Genomic DNA, 12,941 nt, shown 5'->3' with positions numbered 1-12,941 from the left:
AGACGGCCGCCGCCACCCCAGACAGCGGCAGGACACACGGGGTGTTTTCATTCCAGAGTGCTCAGCGGGCTGGACCCGTCTGGGTTCCCACTGCTGGCGCTGGCCACTGCAGAGTGTTCCGGAAAGGAAAATGTGCATCTCCATCCAAAATGGCTTCCTTACTCGACACCAAAGCCCAGCCAGGGTCTCCCTCGAGAGCCAGGGTCTCAAGAGCCGTGGGGGAAACACAAGTGGTGGGAGAAGTACCCCCCCCCCCCAGTCCCAGGGGTAGCCCGTGGGGGCAGGACCCACGTCCCGCAGGGCCACCCAGCCAGCTGTGATAGGACAGTGGCCAGAGACTCACTGCTCAGGGCCAAGGCAGAGCGAGAGAGAGAGGAGGAGGAGGCCCCTACAGGAGACGACACTCTGGTCTCGGGGGAGAATCACAAGATGAGCCTGCAGGGAAGCAGGAAAGGGAACCCGAGTCTCACCAACACCGGGCACCTACACTGCTAGCCCAAGGGAGATCACAAGGCTGTGCCATGTGCATGACCACAGGCAAGCAGCAGGAGGGTGCCAAGCGGCTCTCGTGGCCCTGGATCTCAATGGCGCCACATCATCCCAGGTCACAGAACAAGGTGACCACGAGAATTCACACATTCTGTTTATACCTCCAAGCTTCCAAGTGTCACGAATCTGTACTCGAATGCATCAAAAACACAAACGCATAAAACTGAGATCCACACACCAGAGGAGTGCACCAGGCCTCACGAATCCACGCACACCAGGCGTCCCTGCGGTGGGTGCTGAGGGTGTGCAAGGGTGCGCCTGCTGGGGCTCCCTTGTGCCTGCCTCATCGGCCGTGGGGTCTGAGCAATGTGCTCAGATCTGAGTCACCAGCACATGTGCTCCGGGGGTCCTCTCCTCGGGCTTTTGTCTGTCAGCGGGCGGGTCCCAAGGACCCACTTTCTGGCAGCCAGTGCTTGAGGACAAAGTAACAGGCTCCAAGAACATGGGGGAATAGAACCCAGGGCCACTTGGGCAACAGTTACGATCACTGTGGCCTCAGCACCGAGCCTTGTGGACGAGCCCACAACCCCAGGAGGGCATCCATTCAAGGTGCCTGCCTTGCAGGTGTGGACACTACAGCTCAGGAAGGCTGAGTGACTCAGCCAAGGTCACGCAGAAAATGGGGGAGCTGGGGGGCGCCTGGGTGGCTTAGTCGGTTAAGCGTCCGACTTCAGCTCAGGTCATGATCTCGCGGTCTGTGAATTCAAGCCCCACATCGGGCTCGGTGCTGACAGCTCAGAGCCTGGAGCCTGGAGCCTGTTTTGGATTCTGTGTCTCCCTCTCTCTCTCTGACCCTCCCCCGTTCATGTTCTCTCTCTGTCTCAAAAATAAATAAATGTTAAAAAAAAGAAAATGGGGGAGCTGGGACATGACCCAGGTCTGACTTAGGGCCAGAGTCCCGACTCCTGGGTCCCCACGCTTCCCTCCTAGAACCAGGCAGGAAGTTAGCGGGAAGAACCACAGTGTGGATGGCCAAGTGAAGTCCAAGGAGGGAGTTGGGCCCAAGGGCTGCGCAGGGCAGGGCCGAGCAGGCAGCTGAGCCCAGATCCCACCCAGTCCCTCTCAATCCCACTCAAAGATGTCCCCACTGCCACCTCGTCGAACCAGGCCCCCGTGCGCAGCTCCAGGGCTCTGCTCCAGAACGTGCTGACAAAATCACTTCTCTGCCACAACTCCCCAGCCATGTGACCTGAGGAAGTGACTCCACCTCGGGAAGCCTCAGTTTCCCAGTCTGTGAAACGCATCAAGTGTGGTTCCAACCCCACAGCACTATGGCAAGGCACTGAGAGATCAAGGACAGAAAAGGCTTAGCAAGGAGCCCAGAACATGGCAACACAGAGGGAGAGGACGAGACAGTGGTGGGGAGTGGGGGTGCACACCCCCCCCCCCGCTCTTTTCTTCAGAGATTTGTTTTTTAATTCGGATGTAATTCACATGCTCTGAGGTTCACCGTTGTGAAGTATACAATTCAGTGGTTTTTAGCATCTTCTCAGGGTTGTGCAACCATCACCACTGTGTGATTCCACAACATTCTCATCACCCCAAACAGAAACCCCACGCTCCTTGGCCGTCATCTCCAAACCCCATCCCCCACCCCAGCTGGAGAAAACACTAATCTGCTTTCTGGCTCCGTGGATTTGCCTGTTCTGGACATTTCCTACCGGTGAAATCATTCAACACGGGGCCTCTAGTCTGGCTTCCTTCACCGAACATGTTTTCAAGGCGCATCCAGGCTGTTGCAGGTGCCAGCGCTTTGTTCCTTTTGATGGCCGAGTGGTACTCCACCGTGTGGACGGACCACATTCCGTGGATCTGCTCGTCTGCTGCCAGACACTGGGGCTGTTTCCACGTCTCTGCTACCGTGGGTAGTTTATGGGTAGACACGGGTTTCAGTTCTCTTGAACAGACACCCAGGAGCAGAAAAGCTGGCTCCTACCGTGGCTCCACATTTAATCTTTCCAGGAGCTGGCAGATGGCTCTCCGATGTGCCGCTCCGTTTTACGCCCGCCCGTGGTGCGTGAGGGTTCCAGCTTCTGCACGTCCTCACCAACACGTGCTATGACCCGTCTTTGGTGATAGACCTCTCACTGCGGTTTGATCTGGGTTCCCTTGAAAGCCGGATGCTGAGCATCTTTTCACGTGCTCACTGGTCACCCGCGTCTTTATTGGAGACAACGTCTGTTCAGATCCTTCACCCATTTTCACTTGGGCCGTGTATCTCGTCAGCATCGACCGTGTGTAAGACGCCCTTCGTTTACGTTCTGGCCGCAGGCGCCCATCACAGAAACGGCCTGCACATGCTCGCCCCTGCAGGTGGGCCCATCCCCCGCCCTCACGGCTCCCGGGCGCCGCTGGGCTCCCGAGGGTTGGCTGCTGGCGCTGTGGGCGTGCCGGTGTCGGTCCCTTCTCGTACCCAAGTGTGCACACGCAGCCAAGGCCTCCCCACTCGCCCTCCCGCCCGGTTGGGGGCCAACCGCACCCAGAAGCTGACAGGTGCCCTCCTGTCCACAGCTCTGGCAACTCAGCCTTCCGTGTCCCACTGGGAAACCACCGCTACACGTGCGTTTCTCTCTGATTTCCAAGTGCAGGCCGGACACACCGTGCAGCTCGGGGATCGTGAGGGGAGAGCAGCTGGGCACGCGGGAGGCGCCAATCCTCCCGAGACCCATCTCCACGCAGCAGCCAGTGTTCCCTGCCACTTCTATCCGGGACCTTTCAATGCCACCCTCCCCGCCTGCTTCTCCCATGCCTCCGTCACCTCGAGCCTCAGAGACCCCTCCAGGCTGTCCCCGTCTGGCACGCACTCCCTCAGACCTTGCAGCGTCACCTACGCCGGGGGTCCGTCCAGGCAGCGCCTCCAAAGCAGCCCACTCCCCGCATCTGTGTCTTCAGTTTAACATGGACTTGACCGTAATAACCGAGCCTCACAGACTCTAGGCACGGGACGCAGCACACAGCAGCCAGGCTCTCCGTCTGATGACGAGGGCTCAGGGAGGGGACCCTCTGTGGCCAGGCCAGTCCTCAAGGCAGCAACACACGCGGCACGTACAGCCGGACACGTTACGCACACAACGGGCCCAATGGCCACAGATGCCACCTCCCCTCACGCCCGTGTGCCACGCAGATGCTGGGGGCCCAGCCTCCCCGGTCTCCCTCGCTCCCTCCTGTCATTTAGGGGCGAGGCCCTAAGTACCCCCAGGTGACAAAAGACCCTAAGGTCCTGATATTTCCCTCCACGAACCAAGTCCCCACCGAGTTCCTGCTCCAAACCTAGTCCTACAGACCACCGACGGAAACCAACAGCACACATCCCGAGAAGGGGGTGGCCGACAACAGCCAGGCACACGTGACACTGATCGACAGACCACAGCTGGAGGAGCACCGTCACATCCAGACCTCTCTCCTGTGACCAACATTCTACCTCCGTGCTGTCCTGTGCCACGCAGTAGCCACTGGCCACAAGGGCCTCCAGGGTACCTGAAACATGGCTTGCCACACAACACAGCTCTGGACTGTCAAACTACAGGAAACGGAGGGCAGCGGGACAAACCAGATGTCGCCATGGTGACGGCAGAGGTGCAGTTCAAGCCCAGACCCCAGTCGGGGCTGCTTTCAACAAGCAGCATGAGGAAGGAAAGAGATGTGGGAAAACGGATACCTCGTCAGAAGACAGAGCACAGTAATTGCACTGTGTGGACCGTATCTGGATCCTAATTCAAAGTACTCAAAACACAGAGACAATCCAAAACCTAAACACACTGGACACATACTGAGATCAGGGAATCACCCACTGTCTTAGGGGAGACCACGGTGTGGCCATCCACTCCAAAATGCTTATACATCAAAGAACGAGAGAGCTGGAATTTGGTTCAAAAACGGAGGTGGGAGTGTGGAGGGCAGGGCAGAGGGCAACAGGTCCATGAGGTTCAGCACAAAACTTTGCCTACTTCTGTGCATGTTCCAATGGTACACGATGAAGCTTTAAAAACAGCAGCCCTTTGCTAGTGACGTCATCTCTCTCAGGCCACCTAACCAGCAGCACCATCTCACCCAGGAAAGGCTCAGTTTCAGAAGCCCAGGCCATCCTGCATGCTGAGGCCCCGAGTCCCCTGTGGGCCAGCCTTGGTCCCTATACCCGTCTGGCCCTGGGGCACCTCAAGCTATACGAGGAGTCTCATGGAGGGGTGGCCACGGGACTGATGACACAGGTACCAGGCCTGAACCGCTGGCGGCACCCAGAAAGCAGGGCTGCTGGGGCCCCTGGGCAACGCACACCCTTACCCAGCAGGCTCCCTGCCCTCTCTGAGCTTGGTCCCTCTCCCTTGGAGAGGAGAAGACTCCATCTCCCTCTCCCTGAGCACAGGGCTTGCAGGGTTGACAGGCTGCTGGGGCAGCCGACAGAGCCCAGATGGTGGTCTGGGGAACCAGTGGGGAGCCCGATCTCCCTCAGTTCCTGGCCCCCAGCCTCCAGAAATCTCCCAGAGGCAGCTTCGGGGTGTAAAGGACAGTGTGGGGTATCCTCTGATCCCCATCTACCTACTTCTCAGGGTCCCATCGCAAGCTCAGCGGGTCCAGCAACCTGGGAATCCTGTCCTGTCAGGCTGGGCCAGCCCGCCAGTTCCCAAGACCAGAGCCTAAGGGGACACACACGAAGCAACAGTCCTGGGCTCCATCACTGTGCTCAAGAGGCTCCAGAGCCTGCGCCCCGCTGCAGGCCCCCCAGTGACCCACCTCTACAGTTGATTTCCTGCACAGCTCCTGGAGGCCAGCTCAGCACCAGGTGCTGGGGAAGCAGGGGAACCAGAGAAGAGCCAGAAGGAGCCAGGCCTGACCTCAGCAGCTCCCAGCCAACCAGAGATGGGTAACTTCACTCACAGCATCCAGAAGCAGGTGGGGTGCATCGGAAGCGATTATACAGGGGCTGGTGCAGGCGACACGCCCATCTCCCACCTCAGAGACAGCTGGGATGGCAACTTAGGCTTAAGTGATCAGGTGGCTGAGCGACAGGCTCCCACCTGACCCTGGAGAACCCCCAATTCCACCCGACAAAGCCCCAAGGACATCCAGACCACCCAGGAGAAGTACCCTACTTCACCCACCTACCCACCAACATCCAAACTCATCTCAACACTGGCCACGGGTCCCCTAATTAAAGGGGCCCACACACTGGAGGCGCCCAGGGAATGTTACAGAACCAAATTCCAGGACCCATCCCCGGGGTGGGATGGTCTGAGGACACTAAATGCTCCCCAGAGGATTCCAGCATGTGGCCAAAGACAGACGGGACTCCCAGCTCAGGTGCCTGAAAGTGCCCAAGAAATCCACACAGGGCCACAGGAATGCGGATCAGCAGGCCCCGAACCTGTCCCCTAGCCAGGGAACAACGGTCTGCAAATCCTGGTCCCCTGCACCCTCCCCATTCCAACTCCGGGTCCGGAGCACCTCAGGCAAACTGGGCCCTGCCATGTGCTGGCCGCTACTTGTTCTTGGGCAAATCACACCATCCGAGTCCAAGTGGAAACCTGACAATAGCTCTTCAGCATTTTAAACCAGTCCTGGCAACTCCACCTACCCATTGTCCCCAGGATAACATCGGAGCCCTAGACGCGAAGGGCATAAGGCCCATTAAGAGCGCAGCCCACCTCTCGTCCTGCCCCACTCTCTCAAAATGCCCCTGCAGTTGCCACAGTGGGGTGTACCCTACACCCACACATGGCCAAATGCAGCCTCCAAGCCTTGCACACACCGCTCCCTCCTCCCCGCCTCCCGCAGCCTCCAGACTCCTCCTTCAGCATCAGGCCAATTCTTACACATCCTTCAAATCCCTGTCCAGACACCTCCTCCAGGAAGCCTGGCCCGCCATCCCAGACAGAGCTCTCTCCCTCCCGGTTTCCTGCTGCAGAGGTCCCAGGTGCAGAGCGTTCCCCCCAGGCTGCCTTCTATTAGCCTCTAATTAGCGTCGAACAGTTTGCGGGTTCCCTTCAGACGCCTCCCACGCAGCCCCCGCGCGCTGCCGCGGGTTCCCCCTTAACTCGCGATTGCGGAGCCCCACCAGGTGGGATACTTCTGCTTTCAGAGAAACCGGGATGTTTCTGCTGCGCCCTGGCCCAGGCCAGGGGGGCTGAGGACCGGCCGCGGTCCCGGGTTTTCCTTATTTAGTCGGGCCGACCTCACTGCGTTTGGAGCCTCGCCCTGGGAGAGGCCTGGCCCGCACTGCGTTTCCCCTTCAGAGGCCGGGGACGCGCCCACGCCCTGCGAGGCCCGCCAGGCCGGCGGCCTGCCCGGCCCGGCCTCTCCCCGGAGCCGAGGGTGCAGGCGCGCCGGGGCCGCCCCACGCCCCGGGCGCCCCCGAGTCCCGGCGCCCGCCCGGCGCCATGGCAACCGCCCGGCCCGCGGCGCAGGGCGGCGGGTTACTCACAGCGCGGTGGCGTCGGCGGGGATGCGCAGCGCGGGTCCGAGCGTCCGCAGTCCGCGGCCGGAGCAGTTGACGCGGCAGGCGGCGCCGGGCGCCGGGCCGCACAGGCAGGGCGGCGCGCACGGCCCGCAGCCGCGCCCGGGGCCCCCCGCCAGCGCCCCGAGCCACAGGCCCAGGCCCAGGGCGAGCGCCAGGCGGGCGGGCGCGGCGGGCGGCATCGTCAGGGCAGCGCGCGCATGGCCCCGGCCCGGCCCCGAGCCCCCGAGCCCGCCCGGCGCCGGCGGCCGCGGCTCAGGCGGGGCCCGCGGACTGCATGGCGGGGCGCGGGGCGGGATCCGACGGCGGCCACGGCCTGTCTGCCTGCGCGACGCCCGCTCGGCGCTCGGGCCCGGCCGCACTCTACGTCCACGGCCGGCCGGTCGCGCGCTCGCGCTGCAGTGCGGGCCCGCCGCCGCTCCTCCTCCAGCTCCTGGCGCGGCGCGGGGCGGGCGGGGGCGGGGCGTCCTCAGGCCCCGCCCTTCGCTCTGCAGGGCGGCCGCGCGCTCGGAGGGTAGGCGGGGCGTGGCGCGGCCGCGCGCACTCCTCCCTCGGGAGCGGCGCGGGTGGGGCTTCGGCACGGCTGCCCTCGCGTGCCCTCCAGCCTCGGTTCCCCGCCTCCGGGGCGCCCCGCAGCCCTTCGCGGTGGCGAGCGTCGCCGCAGTACGAACACCAGCGGTGGTAACCCCCGCGGCCCGCGACCTTTGAGCGCCCGCTGCGTGCGCTCGCCCACTCCCAGCGCCTCTGTCCCTTTCCGTCTCGGCCGTATTCCGAGCTCCTGGCCCGGGGTAGGGGCCCAGTAAATACGCACCGCGTCCTCTCTTGGCGCTCCTCCAGAGGGCCGGCGACGTGTGGCGGCTAGTCCCCGCTGTCACAGAGGTGACGCCCCAGGTGGGCCTCAGCTGGGCGGGGGAGGCGCAGCGTCCCAGCCGCCGCCCGCCGGGCGGAGGGCAGGAGGCCTCGCTCTGCAGCCGGGGCACCCGCGTCCTACCAAATCTAAAAGAAAAGTGGATTTGTGGCTCTCGGGGCTGGGGAGCCTGGAATGGGGAGTGACTGCTCATGGGTGTGGGGTTTCCTCCTGGGATGAGGAGGACGTTCTCTGGAATTAGGTAGTGGCGATGGTTGCACAGCCTTGTAAACACACTAAAAATCACTGAATTGTGCTCTTAAAAGGATGGATTTTACGTTGTCTCAACTTTCAGTGAAGAAGTAATAAAATTGTTCCACCATCGGGCCATCGTGGGTGCCTGACTGTAGGTAGCAGAGCGGTCACAGGGAGAAGTCCCCAGACCCTCACATGGGCGAGGTCCCTGTCCCACTATCCTGAGACCAGGTGGCAGACTGCATCCCAAGGCTTCCGGACTTCCTGTCCTCTGAACCCCCGGCTGAAAATAGCTGGAAACCTCAACCAGATCCACAAGTCTGGGTCTATGTCCTGCTACCTGTCACTGGAAGAGCCCAAGCAAGGTCACCATGGGGCGCACTGCAGCTCTGCTTCCCCTCCCCCCCAGCATGACGTGGCATCCAAACCCCTCACTCTCCTCATCTGTGTAATGGAAATAGCATTTAGGGCTGTTTCAGGGCTGGGGGAAGATCACATCCAGCCCAGAGCCAGCTCTCAGGAAAGATCCCAGGGTGAACAGGTGGGGACCCCATGAGGCAGAGGCCAGGGATGAACAGGGAACAGGTAGTCTGCCATGTCCTGGAGGTCACATGACTCAGGAACAGGCAGAGGATCTCCAGGTGTCCAGGGTGGAGGAAGGCGGCCGATAGTCCAGCTCTGGCAGCTGTGGCCCGTTCTCAGGGCTCAACTCTCCAATTTGGAGCCTCTTGGACCAATTCCCTACAGGGTACGGAGAAGGACTTAAGTTAGACAGGAGGGGGAATAGGGAGGGACTGTTGAGCCCGCGAGCCTCTTGGGCCTCACGAACACTTTTATACAGAGTCACAGAGGGAGTGCTTGGGAACCCAGTTTGGAAAACACTGATATGAGGGTCTAAGCCAAGGTGGGGTTGATGGGGTGACGCAGGAGCCCTGGGGAGGGAAGGAAGAGGCTCAGATGGTACCTTATCTGGGGGCTGGGATGGGTGGGCATGACCTCAGGGAGGAGGGATGTGGAGGGAAAGGTGAGGAGTAGGTTCTGGACACGTGGTGCCCTAGGCCACTGGAGAAGGTGCCCAGAGTGCAACTTAAAGGGGGGGGAGTGAGACTGGGAGGGGAGGGTGAGCAGACCTGGGGCAGATGAAAATCCCCAGATGTGGGGAGCCCCACCCTAGAGGAGGAGGGGAAAGAAGGTTTGGAGGGAGTCTGACGAGAATGCCCCAGAGAAGTAGTGGAAAACAGGTACGGTGTATGGAAGTTGAGGGAAAGGCTACAGGGAGGAAGCCAGCAGGGGCTCGGGCTGCAGGAACAGAGCAAGGGCTGGGGGTGGTGCAGCCACGCATGCCCCCTTGGCCCACCCACACTGCACAGAACCACATGTACCCCCCCCTTGGGGCTTCCAGCACTGTCTACAGCCTCCCGCCTCTTAGCCCTTCCCTACGTTGTTCCCTTTGCCCGCAGTGCTTTTCCATCCCACCTCCACGATTACTTACGCTCGCAGAATCAGCAGAGGTACCTCCTCCAAGAAGCTTCCTCGGCCCCTATGTCATGTGCCAATTGGCATCACGCACTCGGGGGACGCGTATTTATGAGCTACCTATTGCGGGCAGATATCTATTGCGGACAGCACAGAGCCTGCTTGGGATTCTCTCTCCCCCTCTTTCTCTGCCCCTCCCCTGCTCATGCTCTCTCTCTCAAAATAAATAAATAAAACTTAAAATGATTTTTTTAATTAAAAAAGAAAGGTATGGGGCGCCTGGGTGGCGCAGTCGGTTAAGCGTCCGACTTCAGCCAGGTCACGATCTCGCGGTCCGTGAGTTCGAGCCCCGCGTCGGGCTCTGGGCTGATGGCTCGGAGCCTGGAGCCTGTTTCCGATTCTGTGTCTCCCTCTCTCTCTGCCCCTCCCCCGTTCATGCTCTGTCTCTCTCTGTCCCAAAAATAAATAAACGTTGAAAAAAAAAAAAAAGCTTTAAAAAAAGAAAGGTAAATGTAGAAGCGACAGATTCCTTCTTTGTATTAATTGCAGTCATGGTTCCATGGGTGTATACATATGTAAAAACTTACGAAATTGTACATTTTCTTTTTCAAGGTTTATTTATTTACATAATCTCGACACCCAAGGTGGGGCTCGAACTCACAGCCCTGAGACTGAGTCGCGTGCTCTACCGGCTGAGCCAGCCAGGTGCCCTAAGAGTACAAATTACCTTAGAAGAAAGAGTAGAATGGATCAATAAAACAAACAGAGCTATTTTTAATGTATAAAGCCACTGAGATTTTTAAAAAGAGTCTGCTGGCAAGTGTGACTGCAAGAGAGATAAAAACAAAATACAGAGCATTAAGGTTAAGAACACAGGATTATTCACAGAAATAGAAGTAAAAATTATAAAAGAAATATATGTGCAATTGCTCATAAACTTTTGAAATCTCGATAGGATCATTATATGCTAGAACAAGACAAACGATTAAAACTGACTCAAGAAGAAATAAAAAGTTCAAATAGACCAATCATAAAGGAAGAAATCGAAAATGTAGCAGAGCCATGGGGTAGGGGAGGGGAGAAGACGCTTAATCCAGATCTGTTTATGGGAAGATCCCATCAAATGTGGACAGATCAGATATGCGATCTGATGTGATTTTTTTTTTAATTTTTTTTTCAGTGTTTTTTATTTATTTTTGGGACAGAGAGAGACAGAGCATGAACGGGGGAGGGGCAGAGAGAGAGGGAGACACAGAATCGGAAACAGGCTCCAGGCTCCGAGCCATCAGCCCAGAGCCCGACGCGGGGCTCGAACTCACGGACCGCGAGATCGTGACCTGGCTGAAGTCGGACGCTTAACCGACTGCGCCACCCAGGCGCCCCGCGATCTGATGTGATTTTATGTGTACTCTTAGAGGACGTGGGCACATCCCAATAAATTTAATGCATATTTATGTGTAATGCAACGTATTTGGTATAGCATAATTTGTATGCCTAAACAAACTGGATTAAGATAGTACAGAAAAAGGAATCCGTTGTCCGGTGATTTTCAGCTCTGTGTCAACCACAGAACCTTTGTTTCACACAAAGCCGCAAACTACAAAACGTGGACGGTGCTGAGGGAGCTGAGCAGTGGATCCCAGAGAGATGCGGGTCCTGGTGCTCAGAGCCTGTGAACGGGGCCTCACCTGGCAAAAGAGACCTTGAAGCTGTGCTTGAGTTAAGGGTCTTAAGATGAAGGGTTGTCCTGGATTAGCCAGAGGGGGCCTAAATGTGATCACAACGGTCCCTGTGATGGGAGATTTGATGGCAGTAGGAAGGCCGGGCGGCTCTGGGAAGGGGAGCTGGAAGAAGGTGGCCACGAGCCAAGGAGAGCGAGCTGAAGAGGCAAGGATCCTCCCCAGAAGAACCCAGACTTGCTTTAGCTCCCTGAGCCCCGTCAGCTTCGGATCTCCATTCACCGTGGCCTCCCAAGCAGAATATAACAAATTTGAGCTGTTTTGTGGTGGTACCACGTTTCCCTGCTATAGATCTTTGTTACCTCTCCTACATTTTTGTGGGAGACTGATAGGGTCGCCACTGCCAGACCTAATAACGGTTTGGGGAGAACGAGCACTTTTATTTCTTTTTTTTTTTTCCTTAATTTTTTAATGTTAATTTTTTTATAGAGACACAGCGTGAATGGGGGAGGGGCAGAGAGAGAGGGAGACACAGAATACGAAGCAGGCTCCAGGGTCTGAGCTGGCAGCACAGAGCCCGACGCGGGGCTCGAACTCACGGACCGCGAGATCATGACCCGAGCCGAAGTGGGACAGCCAACCAACTGAGCCACCCGGACGCTCCAAGCACTTTTATTTCTCGTGGGCGGAAGTCACAGATCACTTTCATAATTAAGGAGAAAAGGAGAGACAAGGCGAGTGCATCACTGGCCCACACCAGGCGCAGCCGGTGCTCGGACTGCTGCCGTTGTCATGGCTACACAGGTATCCGTTTTATTCCTTTATACCTCTGCCTCCGAGCACAGCACTCAAAGGTTGCCCGGAGAGCCTGGAGTGGGGGGCTGTCCTGTGCTCCTCCAGACAGAGGTCTCACCGGCCCGGGGCCTGAGTGCAGAGTCGGACCGAGCAGCAGCCCGCGGGGCTCAGGCCCATTTTGCATCCTGAGACGGACCGCCAAGAGCACTCAGGTCTGAGTACCTGAGCCACGGGGGGAAGGGATGGCAGAGGGCAGTCAGGCTTGCAGGGAGACCGCCCACTGCTCCAGCCCTCACACAATAGTCCCTGCCCCAACGGGCGGACACCCACCCCTTACCACCTGTCCTGTCGGGGAGGGCCTGGGTGCAACCCAGGTGAGTGCCGCAGGCGGGGTGTCTCCTCTCAGCCTCGCGGGAGCAGGAGGGAGCAGGGGCTCAGCGTGGCCCCTGTGCACCTTGGCACTGGGGGGAGGGGGCGAGCACACCTCTGACATCAGCCGCTTCCTGGGGTGACTCTCTCTTCTGTCTTCTGGGGGGAGCTGCTACAGTTCCTCTCTGCCGTCTCCATGGCAACGCTCACGTGGATTTCATAGAGCATAAGGTGTTTGAGCTGGAAGGGACCTCAGAGATCAGCTCCTCTCGCCCCCTCATTCCAGGCAGAGGGGCGCAGGTTCAGGACACCACGTGCCCCGGGGCCTGCAGCCAGCCAGGGATCCGGGGCCTCTGCCTTCTGGCACCATCCCCAGCCAGGGTCCCCTCCCTGAGATCACAGGCAGCTCAGTTCCCTAGGACTCACTTCTGGGGAGGGTCTCTGGGGACATGAGACTTGGGAGTGCTGCGACTCCCCCCCCCCCCCCCCACTGAATACAAGACCCCTGAGGTCCAGTCCA

The 12,941-nt window shown here is 58.9% G+C and overlaps 1 protein-coding gene and 1 long non-coding RNA gene across 6 annotated transcripts in view; both read right to left on the bottom strand.

Annotated features, from left to right (window-relative positions):
- Positions 1-7,388, bottom strand: part of PKD1 (polycystin 1, transient receptor potential channel interacting) — a 44,118-nt gene extending 36,730 nt beyond the window's left edge. For 2 of the 3 annotated variants that reach the window (XM_023247051.2, XM_011290710.3), the window contains exon 1: positions 6,968-7,387. In XM_023247051.2, coding sequence (XP_023102819.2) covers positions 6,968-7,182 — 215 coding nt within the window. In that variant the 5' untranslated portion in view covers positions 7,183-7,387. Of the gene's footprint in view, positions 1-6,967 lie in introns of all 3 variants that reach the window. The other variant, XM_045047539.1, reaches the window with a different exon arrangement.
- A 4,527-nt stretch (positions 7,389-11,915) lies between these two features.
- The window catches only part of LOC102902382, a 16,770-nt gene continuing 15,744 nt past the window's right edge, over positions 11,916-12,941 (bottom strand). For all 3 annotated transcript variants that reach the window (XR_006590927.1, XR_006590928.1, XR_002150778.3), the window contains one exon: positions 11,916-12,661. This is a non-coding gene — a long non-coding RNA (uncharacterized LOC102902382). The remainder of the gene's footprint in view (positions 12,662-12,941) is intronic.

Source organism: Felis catus, chromosome E3 (assembly GCF_018350175.1).
Source record: "Felis catus isolate Fca126 chromosome E3, F.catus_Fca126_mat1.0, whole genome shotgun sequence".
Classification (NCBI taxonomy): domain Eukaryota; kingdom Metazoa; phylum Chordata; class Mammalia; order Carnivora; family Felidae; genus Felis; species Felis catus.
The sequence above is the reverse complement of the archived record's forward strand: the minus strand, read 5'-3'. Positions and strand labels throughout refer to the sequence as shown.